Source organism: Triticum urartu, chromosome 3 (assembly GCF_003073215.2).
Source record: "Triticum urartu cultivar G1812 chromosome 3, Tu2.1, whole genome shotgun sequence".
NCBI lineage: Eukaryota > Viridiplantae > Streptophyta > Magnoliopsida > Poales > Poaceae > Triticum > Triticum urartu.
Window position 1 is genome coordinate 46,099,624 of NC_053024.1, and position 22,522 is coordinate 46,122,145.

The window sequence follows — 22,522 nt, forward strand, 5'->3', positions numbered from 1 at the left end:
CCTTGAACTTTTCAAAGGTTTCAGACTTGTGTTTCATTAAGTAGACATACCCATATCTACTCAAGTCATCAGTGAGGGTGAGAACATAACGATAGCCACCACGAGCCTCAACACTCATTGGACCGCACACATCAGTATGTATGATTTCCAATAGGTTGGTTGCTCGCTCCATTGTTCCTGAGAATGAAGTCTTGGTCATCTTACCCATGAGGCATGGTTCGCACGTGTCAAATGATTCGTAATCAAGAGACTCTAAAAGTCCATCTGCATAGAGCTTCTTCATGCGTTTGACACCTATGTGACCAAGGCGGCAGTGCCACAAGTATGTGGGACTATCATTATCAATCTTACATCTTTTGGTATTCACACTATGAATATGTGTAGCATTACGCTCGAGATTCATTAAGAATAAACCATTCACCATAGGAGCATGACCATAAAACATATCTCTCATATAAATAGAACAACCATTATTCTCGGATTTAAATGAGTAGCCATCTCGAATTAAACGAGGTCCTGATACAATGTTCATGCTCAAAGCTGATACTAAATAACAATTATTGAGGTTTAAAACTAATCCCGTGGGTAAATGTAGAGGTAGCGTGCCGACGGCGATCACATCGACCTTGGAACCATTCCCGGCGCGCATCATCACCTCGTTCTTCCCAAGTCTCTGTTTATTCCGCAGCTCCTGCTTTGAGTTACAAATGTGAGCAACCGCACCGGTATCAAATACCCAGGAGCTACTACGAATACTGGTAAGGTACACATCAATTACATGTATATCACATATACCTTTTGTGTTGCCGGCCTTCTTGTCCGCTAAGTATTTGGGGCAGTTCCGCTTCCAGTGACCACTTCCCTTGCAATAAAAGCACTCAGTCTCGGGCTTGGGTCCATTCTTTGGCTTCTTCCCGGCAGCTTGCTTACCGGGCGCGGCAACTCCCTTGCCGTCCTTCTTGAAGTTCTTTTTACCCTTGCCTTTCTTGAACTTGGTGGGTTTATTGACCATCAACACTTGATGTTCCTTTTTGACTTCTACCTCTGCTGATTTCAGCATTGAAAATACCTCAGGAATGGTCTTTTCCATCCCCTGCATATTGAAGTTCATCACAAAGCTCTTGTAGCTCGGTGGAAGCGACTGAAGGATTCTGTCAATGACCGCGTCATCCGGGAGATTAACTCCCAGCTGAGTTAAGCGGTTATGTAATCCAGACATAGTGAGTATGTGCTCACTGACAGAACTATTTTCCTCCATCTTACAGCTGAAGAACTTGTCGGAGACTTCATATCTCTCGACCCGGGCATGAGCTTGAAAAACCATTTTCAGCTCTTCGAACATCTCATATGCTCCGTGTCTCTCAAAACGCTTTTGGAGCCCCGGTTCTAAGCTGTAAAGCATGCCGCACTGAACGAGGGAGTAGTCATCAGCACATGTCTGCCAAGCGTTCATAACGTCTTGGTTCTGTGGGACGGGTGCGTCACCTAGCGGTGCTTCTAGGACATAATCTTTCTTGGCAGCTATGAGGATGATCCTCAGGTTCCGGACCCAGTCCGTATAATTGTTGCCATCGTCTTTCAGCTTGGTTTTCTCTAGGAACGCGTTGAAGTTGAGGACAACGTGGGCCATTTGATCTACAAGACATATTGTAAAGATTTTAGACTAAGTTCATGATAATTAAGTTCATCTAATCAAATTATATAATGAACTCCCACTCAGATAGACATCCCTCCAGTCATCTAAGTATAACATGATCCGAGTTAACTAGGCCGTGTCCGATCATCACGTGAGACGGACTAGTCAACATCGGTGAACATCTTGATGTTGATCGTATCTTCTATACGACTCATGTTCGACCCTTCGGTCTTCTGTGTTCCAAGGCCATGTCTGTACATGCTAGGCTCGTAAATTCAACCTAAGTGTTTGCATGTGTAAATCTGTCTTACACCCGTTGTATGTGAACATTGGAATCTATCACACCCGATCATCACGTGGTGCTTCGAGACAATGAACTGTCGCAACGGCGCACAGTTAGGGGAAACACTTTCTTGAAATTATTATGAGGGATCATCTTATTTACTACCGTCGTTCTAAGTAAACAAGATGCAAAAACATGATAAACATCACATGCAATCAAATAATAATAGTGACATGATATGGCCAATATCACATAGCTCCTTTGATCTCCATCTTGGGGCTCCATGATCATCTTGTCACCGGCATGACACCATGATCTCCATCATCATGATCTCCATCATCGTGTCTCCATGAAGTTGCTCGCCAACTATTACTTCTACTACTATGGCTAACACGTTTAGCAATAAAGTAAAGTAATTTACATGGCGTTTCTCAATGACACGCAGGTCATACAAAAAATAAAGACAACTCCTATGGCTCCTGCCGGTTGTCATACTCATCGACATGCAAGTCGTGATTCCTATTACAAGAACATGATCTCATACATCACATATATATCATTCATCATTCATCACAACTTTGGCCATACCACATCACAAAGCACTTGCTGCAAAAACAAGTTAGACGTCCTCTAATTGTTGTTGCAAGTTTTATGTGGCTGCAATAGGGTTCTAGCAAAAACGTTTTCTTACCTACGTAAAAGCCACAACGTGATTTGTCAACTTCTATTTACCCTTCATAAGGACCCTTTTCATCGAATCCGCTCCAACTAAAGTGGGAGAGACAGACACCCGCTAGCCACCTTATGCAACTAGTGCATGTCGGTCGGTGGAACCAGTCTCACGTAAGCGTACGTGTAAGGTCGGTCCGGGCCGCTTCATCCCACAATACCGCTGAAGCAAAATAAGACTAGTAGCGGCAAGAAAGTTGACAATATCTACGCCCACAACAAATTGTGTTCTACTCGTGCAAAGAGAACTACGCATAAACCTGGCTCATGATGCCACTGTTGGGGAACGTTGCAGAAAACAAAAAATTTCCTACGATTTCACCAAGATACATCTATGAGTTCATCTAGCAACGAGTGATCGGATTGCATCTACATACCTTTGTAGATCACGCACGGAAGCGTTCAAAGAACGGGGATGAGGAAGTCATACTCGACGTGATCCAAATCACCGGAGATCCTAGCGCCGAACGGACGGCACCTCCGCATCAACACACGTACGGTCAGCGTGACGTCTCCTCCTTCTTGATCCAGCAAGGGGGAAGGAGAGGTTGATGAAGATCCAGCAGCACGACGGCGTGGTGGTGGATGCGGCAGTCATCGCAGCAGGGCTTCGCCGTTCTCTACGGAGGAGGAGGAGGTCTTGGAGGGGAGAGGGAGGCGCCAGGGGCATGGGGTGGCGGCTACCCTCCCTCCCCCCTCTATATATAGGGTCCCCAAGGGGGGGCGCCGGCCCTGGAGATCCAATCTCCCAAGGGGCGGCGGCCAAGGGGGGTGGAGTGCCCCCCAAGGCAAGTGGGGCGCCCCCCCACCCTAGGGTTCCCAACCCTAGGCGCAGGGGGAAGGCCCAAGGGGGGCGCACCAGCCCACTAGGGGCTGGTTCCCCTCCCACTTCAGCCCATGGGGCCCTCCGGGATAGGTGGCCCCACCCGGTGGACCCCCGGGACCCTTCCGGTGGTCCCGGTACAATACCGGTGACCCCGAAACTTGTCCCGATGGCCGAAATAGCACTTCCTATATATAATTCTTTACCTCCGGACCATTCCGGAACTCCTCGTGACGTCCGGGATCTCATCCGGGACTCCGAACAACTTTCGGGTTACTGCATATACATATCTCTACAACCCTAGCGTCACTGAACCTTAAGTGTGTAGACCCTACGGGTTCGGGAGACATGTAGACATGACCGAGATGGCTCTCCGGTCAATAACCAACAGCGGGATATGGATACCCATGTTGGCTCCCACATGCTCCTTGATGATATCATCAGATGAACCACGATGTCGAGGATTCACGCAATCCCGTATACAATTCCCTTTGTCAATCGGTACGTTACTTGCCCGAGATTCGATCGTCGGTATCCCAATACCTCGTTCAATCTCGTTACCGGCAAGTCACTTTACTCGTACCGTAATGCATGATCCCATGACCAGACACTTGGTCACTTTGAGCTCATTATGATGATGCATTACCGAGTGGGCCCAGAGATACCTCTCCGACATACGGAATTGACAAATCCCAGTCTTGATCCGTGTCAACCCAACAGACACTTTCGGAGATACCCGTAGTATACCTTTATAGTCACCGAGTTACGTTGTGACGTTTGGTACACCCAGAGCACTCCTACGGTATCCGGGAGTTACACAATCTCATGGTCTAAGGAAAAGATACTTGACATTGGAAAAACTCTAGCAAACGAACTATACGATCTTGTGCTATGTTTAGGATTGGGTCTTGTCCATCACATCATTCTCCTAATGATGTGATATCGTTATCAATGACATCCAATGTCCATAGTCAGGAAACCATGACTATCTGTTGATCAACGAGCTAGTCAACTAGAGGCTTACTAGGGACATGTTGGTGTCTATGTATTCACACATGTATTACGATTTCCGGATAACACAATTATAGCATGAATAAAATACGATTATCATGAAGAAGGAAATATAATAATAATCCTTTTATTATTGCCTCTAGGGCATATTTCCAACACTTTCCTTCTCTCCTACTCCTCCTTCCCTTCCTCTCCTACTCCAACTAGGGAAGGGAGGAATCCTACTCCAGGTGGGAGTAGGACTCCTCCAGGGCGCGCCATAGGGGCCGGCCCTCTCCCCCTCCTCCACTCCTTTATATACGGGGGTGGGGGGCACCCCATAGACACAAGTTGATCTTCGTGATCGTTCCTTAGCCATGTGCGGTGCCCCCTTCCACCATATTCCACCTCGGTCATATCGTAGCGGAGCTTAGGCGAAGCCCTGCGTCGGTAGAACATCATCACCGTCATCACGCCGTAGTGCTGACGAAACTCTCCCTCAACACTTTGCTGGATCGAAGCTCGAGGGACGTCACCGAGTTGAAGTGTGCAGAACTCGGAGGTGCCGTACGTTCGGTACTTGGATCGGTCGGATCGGGAAGACGTACGACTACTTCCTCTACGTTGTGTCAATGCTTCCGTTGCCGGTCTACGAGGGTACGTAGACAACACTCTCCTCTCTCATTGCTATGCATTACCATGATCTTGCGTGTGCGTAGGAAATTTTTGAAATTACTACATTCCCCAACAAATATGACCTAAACGGCAGTGCCACATATAAGTTGCACTATCATTATTAACTTTGCGTCTTTTGGCTTCAATGTTATGAATATGTGTATCACTACGATCGAGATTCAATAAACCATTTATATTGAGTGTATGACCATAGAAGGTTTTATTCATGTAAATAGAACAACAATTATTCTTTGACTTAAATGAATAACCTTATTGTAATAAACATGATCCAATCATATTTATGCTCAACACAAACACCAAATAACATTTATTTTAGGTTGAACACTATTCCCAAAGGTAAAGAGAGTGTGCGATGGGATCTTATTAACCTTGGAATCACTTCCAACACACATCGTCACCTTGCCCTCAACTAGTTTCTGTTCATTTTGTAACTCCTGTTTCAAGTTACTAATCACAGCAACTGAATCAGTATCATATACCCAGGGGCTAATATGAACACTAGTAAAATACACATCAATAATCTGTATATCAAATATACCTTTGTTCACTTTGCCATCCTTCTTATCCGCCAAGTATTTGGGGTAGTTCCGCTTCCAGTGACCATTCCCTTTGCTGTAGAAGCACTCAGTTTCTGGCGTAGGTCTAGTTTTGGGTTTCTTCACGGGAGTGGCAACTTGCTTTCCATTCTTTGAAGTTCCCTTTATTTTCCTTTGCCCCTTTTTCTTAAAACTAGTGGTCTTATTAACCATCAACACTTGATGCTCTTTCTTGAATTCTACCTTCGTCGATTTCAGCATCACGAAGAGCTTGGGAATCGTTTTCGTGATCCCTTGCATATTATAGTTCATCACGAAGTTCCAGTAACATGGTGATAGTGACTAGAGAACTCTGTCAATCACTATCTTATCTGGAAGATTAACTCCCACTTGATTCAAGCGATTTTAGTACTCAGACATTCCGAGCACATGCTCACTGATTAAGTTATTCTCCTCCATCTTGTAGGCAAAGTACTTGTCAGAGGTCTCATACCTCTCGACTCGGGCATGAGTCTGAAATACCAATTTCAGCTCTTGGAACATCTTAGATGCTCCGTGGCGTTCAAAACGGTTTTTGAAGTCCCGGTTCTAAGCCGTAAAGCATGGCGCACTAAACTATCAAGTAGTCATCATACCGAGCTTGCCAAACGTTCATAACGTCTGCATCTGCTCCTGCAATAGGTCCATTACCTAGCGGTGCATCAAGGACTAATTCTTCTGTGCAGCAATGATGATAATCCTAAGATCACGGACCCAGTCCGCATCATTGCTACTATCATCTTTCAACATAGTTTTCTCTAGGAACATATCATATAAAATGGGGAAGCTATACGCGAGCAATTGATCTACAACATAGATATGCAAATACTATCAGGACTAAGTTCATGATAAATTTAAGTTCAATTAATCATATTACTTAAGAACCCCACTTAGATAGACATCCCTCTAGTCATCTAAATGATCACGCGATCCATATCAACTAAACCATGTCCGATCGTCATGTGAGATGGAGTAGCTTTCAATGGTGAACATCACAATGTTGATCATATCTACTATATGATTCACGTTCGACCTTTCGGTCTCAGTGTTCCGAGGCCATATTTGCATATCCTAGGCTCGTCAAGTTTAACCCGAGTATTCCGTGTGTGCAAAACTGGCTTGCACCCGTTGTGTGTGAACGTAGAGGTTATCACACCCGATCATCATGTGGTGTCTCGGCACGACGAACTGTCGCAACGGTGCATACTCAGGGAGAACACTTATACCTTGAAATTTTAGTAAGGGATCATCTCATAATGCTACCGTCGCACTAAGCAAAATAAGATGCATAAAGGATAAACATCACATGCAATCAATATAAGTGATATGATATGGCCATCATCATCTTGTGTCTTTGATCTTCATCTCCAAAGCACCGTCATGATCATCACCGTCACCGGCTTGACACCTTGATCTCCATCGAAGCATCATTGTCGTCTCGCCAACTATTGCTTCTACGACTATCGCTACCGCTTAGTGATAAAGCAAAGCAATTACATGGCGATTGCATTTCATACAATAAAGCGACAACCATATGGCTCCTGCCAGTTGCCGACAACTCTGTTACAAAACATGATCATCTCATAGAATAAAATTTAGCATCATGTCTTGACCATATCACATCACAATATGCCCTGCAAAAACAAGTTAGACGTCCTCTACTTTGTCATTGCAGGTTTTACGTGGCATCTACGGGCTGAGCAAGAACCGTTCTTACCTACGCATCAAAAAACACAACGCGGTGTAGTGATTGCTTTTTGATCTTCAGAAAGAACCCTGTTCATTGAATCCGATTCAACTAAAGTTGGAGAAACTGACACCCACTAGCCACCTGTGTGCGAAGCACATTGGTAGAACCAGTCTCGCGTAAGCGTATATGCGTAATGTCGGTCTGAGCCGCTTCATTCAACAATGCCGCTGAATCAAGAATCAACTAGTGACGACAAGCAATATGTATATACTCACGCCCACAACTCCTTTGTGTTCTACTCATGCATATAACATCTACGCATAGACCTGCCTCGGATGCCACTGTTGGGGAACGTAGTAATTTCAAAATTTTCCTACGCACACGCAAGATCCATCTAGGTGATGCATAGCAACGAGAGGGGAGAGTGTTGTCCATGTACCCTCGTAGACCGTAAGTGGAAGCGTTATGACAACACGGTTGATGTAGTCGTACGTCTTTATGATCCGACCGATCCTAGCACCAAAGGTACGACATCTCCGCGATCTGCACACGTTCAGCTCGGTGACGTCCCACGAACTCTAGATCCAGCTGAGTGTCGAGGGAGAGCTTCGTCAGCACGACAGCGTGATGACGGTGATGATGAAGTTACCGACGCAGGGCTTCGCCTTAGCACTACAACGATATGACCGAGGTGGAAATCTGTGGAGGGGGCACCACACACGGCTAAGAGATCAACTTGTGTGTCTCTGGGTGCCCCCTCCATCGTATATAAAGTAGTGGAGGAGGGGGAGGACCGGCCCTCTATGGCGCGCCCAAGGGGGGAGTCCTACTTCCGGTGGGAGTAGGACTCCTCCTTTCCCTTGTTGGAGTAGGAGAGAAGGAAAGGGGAGCGAAAGGGAAGGAAGGGGGGCCGACCCCCCACCCAATTCGGATTGGGCTAGGGGGCGCGCCCTCCACCTTGGTCTTCCTCTCCTATTTTCCACTAAGGCCCAATAAGGCCCATATACTCCCCGGGGGGGGGGGGGTCCCGGTAACCCCCGGGTACTCCGGTAAATGCCCGAACTCACCCGGAACCATTCTGATGTCCAAACATAGCCTTCCAATATATCGATCTTTATGTCTCGACCATTCCGAGACTCCTCGTCATGTCCGTGATCATATCCGGGACTCCGAACTACCTTCGGTACATCAAAACACATAAACTCATAATACCAATCGTCACCGAACGTTAAGCGTGCGGACCCTACGGGTTCAAGAACTATGTAGACATGACAGAGACTCATCTCCGGTCAATAACCCATAGCGGAATCTGGATGCTCATATTGGTTCCTACATATTCTACGAAGATCTTTATCAGTCAAACCGCATAACAACATACGTTGTTCCCTTTGTCATCGGTATGTTACTTGCCCGAGATTCGATCGTCGGTATCCCAATACCTAGTTCAATCTCATTACCGGCAAGTCTCTTTACTCGTTCTGTAATGCAACATCCCGTAACTAACTCATTAGTCACATTGCTTGCAAGGCTTATAGTGATGTGCATTACCGAGAGGGCCCAGAGATACCTCTCCGATACACAGAGCGACAAATCCTAATCTCGATCTATGTCAACTCAACAAACACCATCGGGGACACCTGTAGAGCATCTTTATGGTCACCCAGTTACGTTGTGACGTTTGATAGCACACTAAGTGTTCCTCCAGTATTCGGGAGTTGCATAATCTCATAGTCATAGGAACATGTATAAGTTATGGAGAAAGCAATAGTAGTAAACTAAACGATCAAAGTGCTAACCTAACAAATGGGTCAAGTCAATCACATCATTCTCTAATGATGTGATCCCGTTCATCAAATGACAACTCTTTGTCCATGGCTAGGAAACTTAACCATCTTTAATTAACGAGCTAGTCAAGTAGAGGCATACTAGTGACACTCCGTTTGTCTATGTATTCACACATGTACTAAGTTTCCGGTTAATACAGTTCTAGCATGAATAATAAATATTTATCATGATATAAGGAAATATAAATAAAAACTTTATTATTGCCTCTAGGGCATATTTCCTTCAAATTTAACTATTGTTCTTTTGGTATGTCAATTTACTAATCGGTGGGTTGACACTACTACTAATATTCATGTGTGTGTTGACAAATCCTTGTTTATTTCTTAACAGACACACCAGGATTCCACCGTCGTAATGGAGAATGGGTCACCTGCTTCTGTTATTGGTACGACCAATCAGAAGTTTATTTTAGGACAGGTCACACAGATAAAGAATGTGCAACATTTCCCTACTATCAAGAAGGTTCTCGTTGGTGGATCATGTCTTCTGAAAGATTGGTTCAAGTTGGTGTTTGAGTCCAGTTAAGTTGGTATGTCTAAGTATGGATCTTTTGTTGGAAAGGGTTACGAGTGTGGAGGCTTGTTTCATCTCCCTTTGGAGGACTTCTGTAATAGAGTAGTGAACCATGTATACACTAGTTCTGATGAGACTAATATTTGGAATTTACAACTTTGTCACATTAATTTTGGTTTTCTGACGTGGTTATCCAGTATCAGTTTAATTTTGAAACCACCTTTTTTTGCAGGTTAATTATGAAACCACCTTATTCAAAGGCTTTGAGTGCCAAGCTTGTGTTCAAGCTAATCAGCCTGGCAAAGCCTCACGAGGCCTCCGAGGAAAGACAATTGGCACCATTAAATGTAATACATTCATATGTATGCTAGATGTGTGGTATGTTGACAAAAGGTGGAAAGAAATATTTCATGACTTCTAGTGAGGATTCCACTAGATACTGTTAGGTGTATCTTCTGAAAACTAAAAATGAGGCTTAATATGTCTTCAAACGTATTTATATTTTTTGATTATTTGATGCTATTATATTATCACTTTTGGCAACTTTTTATAGCAGTTTGTATTATTTTTCCGGACTAACATATTATTCGATGCCCAGAGAAGTTGTTGTTTTCTGCATATTTTTGGTTTATAGAAAATCCATATTTACAAAGCTCAAAATACCGTGAGCATTTTGACGATTTTTTTCAGAACGAGAAGAATGCAAAAAAGCACAGGAAGAGGCTAGGATGCCACCCAAGCCCAAAGATGGCCAGGGGTTGGCCGTATGGAGAACAATAACTCTTACACAAAAGAACAAAAACTAATTGAAGTTTAGAAGAAAAAAGCAACAGAAGACAAGGGTTGTTCTAACCATTTGGAGCTTTATGACGGTTGTCAGATCTAGAGTGTGTAGTGGTGTAATTTACGAAGAAGCGAAAATCATTATGGTGGCTCCTATTTAGCTTAGTATTCCTGGTTCATTAATTACTACATAAACTTATATGACAAAACTGAGTGAAGGAAGATGCACATGTTACTTTTGTCTGGTTTATTTCCCGGGGTTTCCCGTCCGATTCAAAATGCTCAACACTGCATCCTCACCTTCTTGTCACGAAGGTGCTAATCACAAGAGGGAGGCTCTAAACTTAGCACAAATCCACTCAGTGCTATCATGTCCCCATTGACTACGAGATATCTATGACGACTTCATCAATTTCAAAATCTACCGACTCGGCCATTGGAAAAAAAGGTCCAAGGAACGGTTCCACTATGTTACCGGAAAAAGAGCGAGATGGAGCAACGGCGTGAGGCCGAAGCCCATGGTTATTCATTCGGGTCCAGATCGGTGGACCCAGCCCATCCACCCACCCACCATCCATCGCCTTTCCTCCTCTTCCGTGCGTCGTGTCCTGTCGCGGGTCGCGCAGGGGAAAAGAGAGCTCTGTACCTCTACCTCTACCTACATCCGCCATTCGATTTCCCTGCTCCTATCCATCCATCAGAAGAGGCTCGGCTCGGCTCGCCCGCCGCCTCCGCCTCCGTCGCCGTCGTCGCCGCCGATCCAACCGCCCGCCCCCACGCACCCACGCACGGTAAGCACCCCCGCTCCCCTTCCACTCGATTCCATCCCCTTCCTTGGATCGATTGCTTGCGTTGCGTACCTCGCCCTGCTCAAATCCATCGATCCCCAATCGCCCCTGTCGATTAGGGCGAGCGAGCGCGACTCCGGCGAGCTAGAACGAAGTAGGTGCCCGATGGCTCCCCTCGCTCCGCGGCTGGCTCCCCGCGGGCCTCGACCAGACCGCATCCGCTCGCCCAATTCGGCGCATCATTTTCCGTTGACACGCCTCGCGCTCCATGTGTGCCGTGCAGGGCCAGGGAGCCACCTGCGAAGAGACAATCGCCATGAGCTCGCTCTGCCCGTTCGCGAAAGCCACCACCGGCGGCGTGTGCCCCATGAAATCCGACAAGAAGCCCGACAAGAGCGGCGGCGGCGCTGCGTGCCCCGTGACTGGCAAGAGTCATGGCAGCGAGAACAAGGAGAGCGGCGCCGACCGCGCCGCCGGAGAAGAGGGCGCAGAAGAGGACCCTCGCGTGGTGCCCGCAAAGTGCCCCTTCGGCTACGACTCCAACACCTTCAAGCTCGGCCCCCTTAGCTGCATGGTCTGCCAGGCCCTGCTCCACGACGCCAGCAAATGCATGCCGTGCTCACATAAGTTCTGCAAGTGCGTGCGTTTCTCATGGGTTTTGCATCTGGATCAGACATTTTTCCTTGCTTGCTTGTGTCCTGACTGGAATGGATGTTGAAACTTGGCAGGGCGTGCATATCACGCTTTAAGGACTGCCCATTGTGCGGTGCTGACATAGAGGGGATCGAGCCGGATACCGAGCTCCAGGCCCTTGTCGATCGCTTCATTGACGGTCATGCCCGAATCAAGAGATCGCTTGCTGGAGAAAGCAAGGAAGCAGCGGATGGCAAGAGCAAAGTGATATACGAGGATGTCTCCATGGAGAGAGGTGCTTTTCTAGTGCAACAAGCCATGAGGGTCAGTAATCAAATCAATTCCAATTTTGAGCTCTTTAACCTGTGAAAAATTGCATGGTTATCCAGTATGTATGTACTAATTTATCGATGACCTTGGTGCTATAGTGATGCCTCTAACTTCTTTGTCTCCAGGCTTTTCGCGCACAGAACATTGAAAGTGCAAAGTCGAGGCTCAGTATGTGTGCAGAAGACATCAGGGAGGAGTTGAAATCTTCAGAAGATAACCTAGACCTGTGTTCTCAGCTTGGGGCAGTGTTGGGAATGCTCGGGGATTGCTGGTATGACCTTGTTTCTTGACTACTTCCCCTTCCTAGTGTTTTCACCATGGCAACCTATGAAATAAACCGCCAGGAGAAAACTGGGGTTAGGTAAAAAAAATCTGTGCTGCTAGAACTTTTTGTACTAAATGGCTGGTAGGTTGTAGTGTGCCTTGGATCTCCTGAGAATAAAGAAAGTAATGGTTCAACACTTTGTGTCTGCTCTGCATAACCCATTCTAGTCTAAGGGGCTGTTCGGCATCGCTCCGCTCCGCTGCTCCCGGAGCGGAGTTGGCGGAGCTGTAGGTCAAAATGGTGGAGTTGCCATTTACCCGCTCCGCAGATTCCCGGAGCGGACCATTACCGAACAGGGCCTAAGTCAGCAAATCTGCAATAATTCCCTGTGGATATTCTTGCTTGATAGTTTAGCTGTATATTCCAGCCTGGTTTCTTGTTTGTGTAACCTCTTTATTAAAATGAGGTCCACTTGTTTGCTTGAGTCAGTACTTTTGCACAATGAATCTCTGTAATTCATTAAAAATGTTCTTCCCATTATTGTATGGTTTCAACTCTTAGGCATGATTTATTGAACTGGATCTGTTATATTGGACAGACAGATGAATGACAGTGTAGTTTGCCTTATATCATTTTACAATCTGGCAACTGGTGGGTATAGCCACTGATCTAGCAACTTCTCATTCTGAAAACAGTCCTTAGTGTCTTATTCATGTATCCTAGTACCTGCATGTTCTGAGCCTTGGAAAGTGAAATATGGGAAATCTCATCATAGCTAAGTTCATTTCTCTTAATTTAAGTATTGGACAATGATGTACTCATATGTTTACTTTTTAATGACACATCACATATCAGTAATTTTGCAATGCTTAATGCCACTAGTGAAAAAAATTCTGTTATTAATGCACTTCAAATTTTCTGCATCAGATTTAGCTAATCAATGTTATTTCATACTTCCTTCATTCTACTCATTACACATTATAACAGCGAGACACGGTGACCTTATTTGCTTATTTAGTTGATGAGCAAACTCATTGCTCACTGGTTTCTCCCTGGTCCTCATCACGGGACTCTGTTTTTCAGTCGGACCTTGGGAGATGCGCCTTCAGCGATCACTTACTATGAAGAAAGTGCCGAGCTTCTGTCGAAATTGCCCAAAAAGGATCTTGAGGTCGTATTCTAATTCAGTGCCATACAGTCTTAACAGTAAAATTCCTTGTCGACTGAGCTTTTGGTTTCTTCTACAGTTGGTCCATACGCTCTCAGTTTCTCTTAACAAAGTTGGAGACCTTCGCTACTATGGCGGGGACCTGCAATCGGCAAGAAGTTATTATGCCCGTTCATTAGATGTTCGCAGAAATTCAGTAAAGGAACATTCAGCTGTGGCCTCCCAGGTGATTGCTATGCTCACATGTTGTCATGTACTCCCTCTGTAAAGAAATATAAGAGCGTTTAGATCACTACTTTAGTGATCTATAAACGCTCTTAGATTTCTTTACGGAGGGAGTAATTCATTAAAAATTCAAGATTAAGCATCAACATAAACGACATACATAGTTGTCTTAACTAAGAAATGTCCTTGGGTGTCCTTTTTTGTCCAGTTTCTTTTGGCCACTGCTGGACTTTGTTGGTTGGCTTCCTCAAAGAAACAGTCTTGTATAATGTCTTAGGGTTACAATGGAATCAAGTGCTAGGCCATAATAGATCTGTAGGAAATTAAGTGCTGCAACTTTGGTTGTGTTGTTTACCATAATAGATAGAGTAATTTTCTTTGTTTTGTGAAGGCATAATAACTTGAGAACTGCCACCTGTTATCTGAAGTCTTTTTTCTGATTCTTTCCGTTCCACGCACAAAGATACAGGGTTCATTTATAGTATGAAAATATGTGATAATGGATGTGAAGGGACATAGTCGAGCTATAGGAAATTAAGTGATGTAACTTTGGTTGTGTTGTTTACCATAATAGCAAAAAAGTTCTTTTTGTTTTTTGCGAAGGCATAATAACTTGAAAACTGCCACCTGTTATCTGAAGTCTTTTTTGTGATTCTTCGCGTTCCACACACAAAGATACAGGGTTCATTTATAGTATGTAAATATGTGATAATGGATGTGAAGGGAAAGGAAAGAAATAAGACTAATAGGCTCAGGAAGTTGGCAAAATAAAACTTTATATGCTTCTTATGCAAGCTCCTGTTTTGATTGCATAGTGGTGAACATGTTTAATTTCCTAAGGCGTTATTCTTGAATAACCAATCTTCTTTATTCTAAATGGATGAAGAATATGCTTCAATACAAGTGTTGGTCAAGTTTGTCCTTGGTACCTACTTCATACACTAGGATCCTAAGGTGTCTTATTTTTTAGTGGACAAACTGAAGTGTGCAAAATGTCATTTAGAAATTACCTTGTTTGTTTGATTCAGTACTTTTACGGAATGAATCTCCGTGATTGATTGAGAATGCTCTTTTAAAAATAACATGGTCTGAACAAGTAGGAGTACTTCGATTCAGTACTTTTACGGAATTAAAGTACTTTAATTCAGTACTTTTACCGAATACCCTTATTTATTCACCCAGACTTTTACTTTTTCCGCTTGGAAGTTACAAATTGTTACATTGAATTATGGACTATGCTGCATGGTGCTGTTTGCTTTAGCTGCTATTACCTGACAATCTGACGGTTGTTCGTTGTAGGTCATTGATCTAGCAACCTCTCTAGCCAAAGTCGCGGATGTTGATAGAAACCTCGGTAACGAAGATGCGGCTGTCGAGGGTTTTGAGGAAGCAATCAAGTGCCTTGAGAAGTTGAAGCTAGATTCTGAGCAAGCTAGCCTAGAACAACGGGTAGCTACTAATTTTACCCCTTCATCTTTGATTCCTGACACATGTTGTTCCGGCCTAACTTTCCGTCTCTACTTTTTACAGCGGCGCTCGGTTCTCGACTTCCTGCAGAAGCAATTGCATGACAAGTAAGACAGATGGTCCCAGTGTGTACTATCCATAACGAGGTTCGACCGACCGCATCGTTGTTGTGTTGCAATATGGAATGGTGCATAAGGGAGGAGGGAGGTGCTCTAGAATGGTTGCGCCCTGTGTGTAATTCCAACCTCTGTCGTGGCACAAACAATCTTAAACAAGGCCGCGTTGTACGTATTCTAGGAGAGTTCTCTTCAGTCTCGCCAATATATGCTCCAGGCTCTAGCTAGCTCCCTGTGGTCTTCTCCCAAGCCGAAACAACAGGGGTAAGGTGAAACTTGTCTGAAGCTCCTTGTTGCATGTTGAATCCGATCGACCCCGTTGTATATCGACAATAACACACATAGAACTGCTAGAATCTGGCCATTTTGCTTGAATTTTCTGTCGAGCTGTCTGCATAATATTATTATTATGGTCATAATCGGGAATCTCCAAAATAAAGTCAGCAAGAAGGAAAAATGCTCAGGTCTTGAATTCGTATCTTGTGACGAACGGGTCAATTGGGTCTTTAATTGACAAGACGCTAGCTAGCCAGGTCTTGCTTGGCAAAGATGCTCGGGCGCTCGTGGAGAATAAGAAGTAGGGAAACGTGCTATGGTCTGGCCATTTCGTTTGAGTTTTCTGTAAGTTGCTTGCATAATATTAGGACTGGTAGCATTGTTATATATAGTCATATAATCAGGAATAGAATCTCTAAACTGAAGTCAGCAAGAAACTGAGTGTTGATGGTGTTCATATCGTCTGACAAACGGGTCTTCGTTTGACAATGAGGCTTGGGCAGTTGGGCGGGCGCTCGTGGGGATTAAAAAGTAGTAGGTCTGTCACATGAGTTGATCTTCTTTTTGGAGACCTCTGACCTGCAGCAGCAGCAGGTTGTAACTGTTTATGCATATATGTGCATGTGTGTAAGTGTATTGACTGTCCGTATGCGCTAGTAGTTCTCGTGTTGCTCTGACCGAACTAATGTATCTCCAGAATCAAAGTGCTCTGTTTTCTAGGGGCAGAATAGGAGTGCTTAATTAGCGTCGTATAAATCAGAAGAACTATCGAACTGGCTAACAACTCAAGTGACAGCTTCGAATGAAATTGCTTGAGGAGATTGGAGTGGATTGGGTTGGATAGGTCGATTGGTCGGGTCAAAAGTGGAAAAGGTATATATTCATGCACTGAACAGTAGTCACTTAGAACAACTCCTCCTTGGCTGGCCGGTTTTAGAGCAACACCAACGGGCGACCCAAATGGACATCATTTTTGTCCGCTTTTTGTCCATTTGGGTCGGCCGCCCGCCCGTCGTCTGTCCTCTTTTAATTTTGGGTCGGCAGTGCGTCTAACGGGCCGATCCATTTTCATGACCGTGCGCGTTTAACATCGTGCCGTCACCCTGATTTTGGCGCTCCAGCGCGCGGGAAAAGGTTCGCGCGCGCAGGGGAAAGCGGCCTAGCGCGCGCTGGTTTTGGTTTTGGCGCTCCAGCGCGCGGGAAAGGTTCGCGTGCGCGCCGTGGCCGGCGCTCGCTATAAAGAAGGCGCTCCCTCCACACTCTGTCGGCCGCCCACTCTCGCCGTCTCTGCGTCACCATGTCGATCCGCCGCCTGCGCGCTTCGGATTTTCGCGGAGTCCGCGAGCGCCGCTCCGGCGCCTTCTTCGCCGAGATCTGGTTTCGCGGAAAACGTCTCGTCCTCGGCACCTTCGACACCGCAGAGGAGGCGGCCCGCGCGCACGACGCGGCGGCGTGGCGCCTCCTGAGGCCTCGTCGGGATATGAATTTTCCCAACGTGTCGAGCCAGCGGGCGCAGGATCTGGCGCCTCTCCCGCGGCTTTTCACCGACGAGGATCGTCGTGTCCACCGGAGGCGGCAGCGTCGCCTCGCCATCGCAGAGAAGGACGTGGAAGCCTTGGTGCTGTGGCGCGGAGGCTACCTGCAGGACATCATCGACGAGCGCCGGTTCTACAAGCAATTGAGACCGGAGAGGGACGCGAGGAGGAGGGAGCGAGCCGCCTATCGGGAGGACAAGCGTTCGCGAAAGCAGGCAGCTCAATTGAAACTGAAGCTACAAGAAACGTCGGGTTGGGACTTTGAAGACAAGCAGCTTGCGGACGCCTACCTTCAAATGTCAAAGAAGGATATTACCGAGTCGGAGTCAAAAAGCGACGAGTAGTTGTTCTCTTTCTTTTATCTGTGTACGCTAGAACTATCTATGTATCCATTTTAATCTGAAAAAAATGGCCGGGGGCGTCGGCGACGTAGCAGGCGGGCGAGTGTGTGAATCTAATGTGCCACCGACCAGCGGGCCAGGTGAAGAAAGCGGACGAGCGCGCGCGTCCGTCTTGTGTCTGCGCCAACGCAAATCAGGCTAAAAAATGGACCAAGAATGGGTCGGCAGACGGACGAAAGCGGACGCGCGTCCGTTTGGGTCAACGTGTTGGGCCGGCTTTTTTGTCCGCACCAATCCAAACGAACGGCCACGGACGAAATGGATGGCCTCATTGGAGTTGCTCTTACTTGTGTCTTTTTGACGATTGGCAGCGGGGTATCTAGCACGTGCTGTTGCTTATGTTCCTCCTTTAGCCCGTCAACTATAATCAACCCCTGGACACGATTGGTTTTCACGCGGTAAAAGAGAATCATATGGATATGATTGGATGAGCGAGTCACGAGAAAAACAAAATGCATATGTTTATCGGCAGGCTGCAGCTGGCGATCAAGACTCGAGAGGCTGCCAGTAGTCAAGAGTAAACGATACCACAAAATCCAAGCTCACTAGCTAACTCGATCGTCTCTGCTTTGGAAATTCCACTCCATGAAAGCGGGAGGAAGGTACCAGATGTGGCATGTACTATGTATGCGTCTAGCTGGTTCATTTACTTTTCTGCATCGGTCGTGTGCGTGTGCGTGTGCTTTCTCTATCTTTTCCTTTTTCAAGAACACACAAGGCGTATGTCATTTGCATAATTAGAGCTCAGAACATAATAATTGTCCGGTTGTCATGCACTCCCTTCATTTAAAAAATATTGGGTAGACTAGCCACAATGAAGAGTAACATACACGTATCCCTAGACTATGTTACTACCTTCATAGTGGGTAGTAACTTAAGTGTGGTAACATGCAAGGATTCATTTATTAGGTTATAGACTCATATTGCATTGGGACATGTGATGTTACAGTAACTAGCTAAGTTACTACAACTACCTCTTTCCTCATTAACTCATTGCCACATAAGCAAATTTGTTGAGTTGGACTCGATGTTACTACTGAAGTTACTCCCACTATGGCTAGTCTTATGGAGATGGTGGTATCTCCAACCCACCAGGGATCAAACCCTACATTTGATGTTTTGGTGTCTCACTAATGCATATTATTCGCGAGCATAGCTCATACGATTACGTTCTTTGTGTCGGAACCAGACCACCACGGTTCAAGTCCTAGACTTGGCTCGGCTCGTATCTCTACTTTTATTAAAAAAAACTGAGTTGGTGATGATGATGTGCCTGCCATCTTGTAATATAGACCGCCTGATCTATATCTGATGGATAGAAAGCAAACTATGACAATTTTATAAAAGATACCCGCACCTCTCTCCACATTTACAGATAAGGCCTTGCCTCGTTCATCCTTATCTCCCACAATCTCATTGTTGAGCAATTAAAAAAGGAAGTTTCTGAAACAATCTGGCATGGTGGCCGTTGTCGGCGCCGTCCATCCTCATGCCTCCGCCCAGTCCGACTACCAGTCACCACCATGCCCCATTCCTCCTCACCTTATCTCTCATCTTTCTCGAGATACCATTTTTTCGATGAAATTCTCGAGATATCATTTTTCTGATAAAAATCTCGAGATATAATTAGTTTTTACACATGGGATTACTCCTGCATGGGTCAATCACACCATGTGTTTTGTAAAAAAATGCATCTTGATGTTCTGTGCAATGCACGGGCATCTTGCTAGTTTTCTAGATTTGTTTCAGGCTTTCCGATGATCTTTGTGGATAAGGCGTTCCCGTCGACTATGAGGTGCCTGTGATAACCTCGTCAATGTTTTTTTAAATACAAAATATTCTTTCAGTGGGAAGATGATGTTTCAAAGAAAAGTTTCATCTTTGTCTCAAATTAATTTTCTTAACTTTTCACCAATTAAGCATGATTTTCTTTAGGAGGAACTTGGGTGAGCAGCTGATGGAATAGTGGTTCCAGGTTCAAGCGATTGCCAATAGTGTCCTTACACCATTTCATTCCTTTCTTTCCCTCGGGCTCCTCATGCATAGTAAACTTATGCCCACGGATATTCCATAAAAATACTTATGGCTATGGATAACCTTAGGAAAGAATATACCATGGCGATGGAGGGAGGTCGGGGAGGGTGCTCCGTAGCGGGCGGAGGGAGGTGGTTGGGGGCGGAGGGCGGGGGAGGCGGGAACAGCTGGGTGGAAATGTCCCTCCTGCCAAATCTCGTAGACGATAGGGGTCGCGCTCGGGTCGGCCTCCCGCCTTGTGAATCTAAAGGTTGGGGGCGAAGTTGCAATTTTTTTTCAGTCCGCGGCCCGATACGGTTTCTGGTCTGGCCACTTTTTTTCGCGCGAAACTGTAAACGAGCGGTTATTTTACGGGTTGACGCGTTTTAAGGGGTCTGCTAGAGTTGCTCTAATGATGTTATTTTCATTGAACACTATGCTACCAACCTCTCAGCTCTTAGGGGGATTTCAAACATTCATCTTTACAGCTTATGGACTAGTTGGCCAGAAGGCTTTACAGCTCTCTCACAACACACAGTTGACAACTGTTTTCCCACAACAATCTCTTGCAGCAGTTTTCAGGAAATCCACAACCCAACCAAACGCCACTTATTTGTACGTCGGAAGTGGAAGGAGAACAAAATTTCCCGCGCACGCTCCTGTTGCTCTGACTGAATTTAATGTCTATAAAAAATCAAGTGCCTTCAAACATAAAATAACATCAAACAGAAAATAACAATCAAGTGCCTAGCGTCGTATCAGACTGAAGAGCGATCAAATAGACCAACAACTTGAGTTACGCAGTAAGAGCATCCCCAATAGATGGTCCAGATTTTGACGGTCCAAAACTGAAGATGTAAATTTTGGACCGTCAAAAAGTGCGTTTTGGAGCTTCGAAAAAAGGCCAACTCCAACAGATGGTACAAATTCATGGTTCAAAAGAGCAACTCCAATAGATGGTCCAAATTCATAGTCCAAACGCCTTGGGGAATTCCGTCGAACACCTTGCGCGCGCGGTGGAAGAAGATGGCCGCCGGTTGGATTGACTGCTGCGGTCGGCTGCAGACGGCGGCGGTGATAAGAAATGAGGTAGGAGGCCGGCCAAAAGGAGCTCGGCGGGTGGCGAAGACTAGTTCGGCAGCCGGGCGGAGCGCTTGGTGCGGCGGTCGTGCGACCGGCGCAACGGCCGTGGACAGGCTCACGACCGATGGGAGGAGGTCGGCAGCAGCCTATAAGACTCGGCGGAGGCCTACCGCGGCAGCCGGACCACCGGAGGGGCCGAATCCCGCGCTGGCTGCCACCCGATTCGGCGGCGTTCGGGCGGCGGCGGGGAGGCGACGGGGCCGACGGCGGCGGAGGGCGGCGGCGGGGATGTGGGATGGTGGCGGCGCCGACGGCGAGGTTTTGGGTGGTCGCGGCGGCGGATTCTGGCCGGCTGTTCTTCGGGCGGGCAGACGGGCGCGAGCGGGGAAAGAAAATGAAGTGGCGGTTGGGCATTCGCGCGCGGCGGCTGGTTTTGAACCAGATGCGTCTCGTGATGTATATTTGCATCGCGAGGTGTTGTATTTTACATCATGAGGAGGCTGTGGTCCAATTTTTTTTGCATATGAACCGTCTGTTGAAACAGCGCTTTTTGTCTCAGACGGTCCAAAAGTTAGGTATTTTTACATATGGACCATCTATTGAAGATGCTCTAAACATCACAACCTGGAACCGAGTCATCCATTTGTGCTTCAAGAGATTAGATAGGATTGATGTGGTCGGGTCAAAAGTGGAAAAAATATGCATATGTATGCATGCATTGAACGGGTCACATTCACGTACAGGGAAAACTCCTGCTTGGCCGGTTTTACTTCTTTCTTTCTTTCTTGTTGGCAGCTAGCTATCAAGTGGCACGTGCTGTTGATGTTGCTCAGTTCGCTCTCCCTCTTTTTGATCGACCGGTCGGGTCAATTCTGTGAAATTTAATTAACCCCATCGGTACAGTCAATTTATTTACTTGGTGGAGAAGAGAGATTTTAATTATGTGGGCAGGGGTTTGTCACGAGAACGACAAAAATGCATGTTCTTGTGGCTGGCCATGTACGTGCCTATAGTGATCAAGACTCATGACCTCATGAGGGCTGCTACGGTAGCAGTCAAGTGAACGGTAGCACACAAGCTTTCACTGTATAATCCATGACCATTAATAAGTCCACTAGATCGATCGCCAGGTTTGAAGTTTCCACTCCAAGAAAACGGGGGGAAGTACCAGATGTAGCATGTATTCCGTCCGTCCCACAATATAAGTCGTTTTAGCAAGCTATATTGTGGGATGAAGGGAGTACCTGAAAAATGCCAATCTGGTACTGGGTGCGGCCAACCATACAGTGAATTTTGGTTCTAAAAAACAGATCATGTAAGTTTTAAGATGTTTCATAATAATCATACATGTGTAGAGAATGAATATAAGTACGTGCGTGCCAATTTTCAGACTTAAACTTGATCGTTTGCGGGCAGTGCAAAAATCACAGGTTGGTTGTTTCCGCACTTGTAGCTCATACCGCTCCTTGACCGTTTTGCTATTCCTGCACCAAGCACAAATGGCCATGCTTAAGTTTCAATTTTACATGCACATACTTGTTTTGTTTCTGGGTTTCAACAAGTTTGCTCCGCTAAATTCGCAAAAACGAAAAGTATGGTCTCTTGAGACGAAAGCCTAGAGGCAGCAACCTCACAATGAATCGTCAATGAATGCAGGAG

General features: G+C 45.9%; 1 protein-coding gene across 1 annotated transcript; it reads left to right on the plus strand.

The window, feature by feature from the left end:
• The first annotated feature begins 11,072 nt into the window (after window positions 1-11,072).
• Window positions 11,073-15,930, plus strand: LOC125542677 (protein NCA1). Its single transcript, XM_048705810.1, has 8 exons — window positions 11,073-11,354; window positions 11,635-11,987; window positions 12,080-12,308; window positions 12,440-12,585; window positions 13,663-13,750; window positions 13,827-13,973; window positions 15,272-15,421; window positions 15,503-15,930. Exons 1-8 carry the CDS (start codon window positions 11,082-11,084, stop codon window positions 15,548-15,550), a joined length of 1,434 nt encoding a protein of 477 aa, XP_048561767.1. The 5' UTR covers window positions 11,073-11,081; the 3' UTR covers window positions 15,551-15,930.
• The last annotated feature ends 6,592 nt before the right edge of the window (window positions 15,931-22,522 follow it).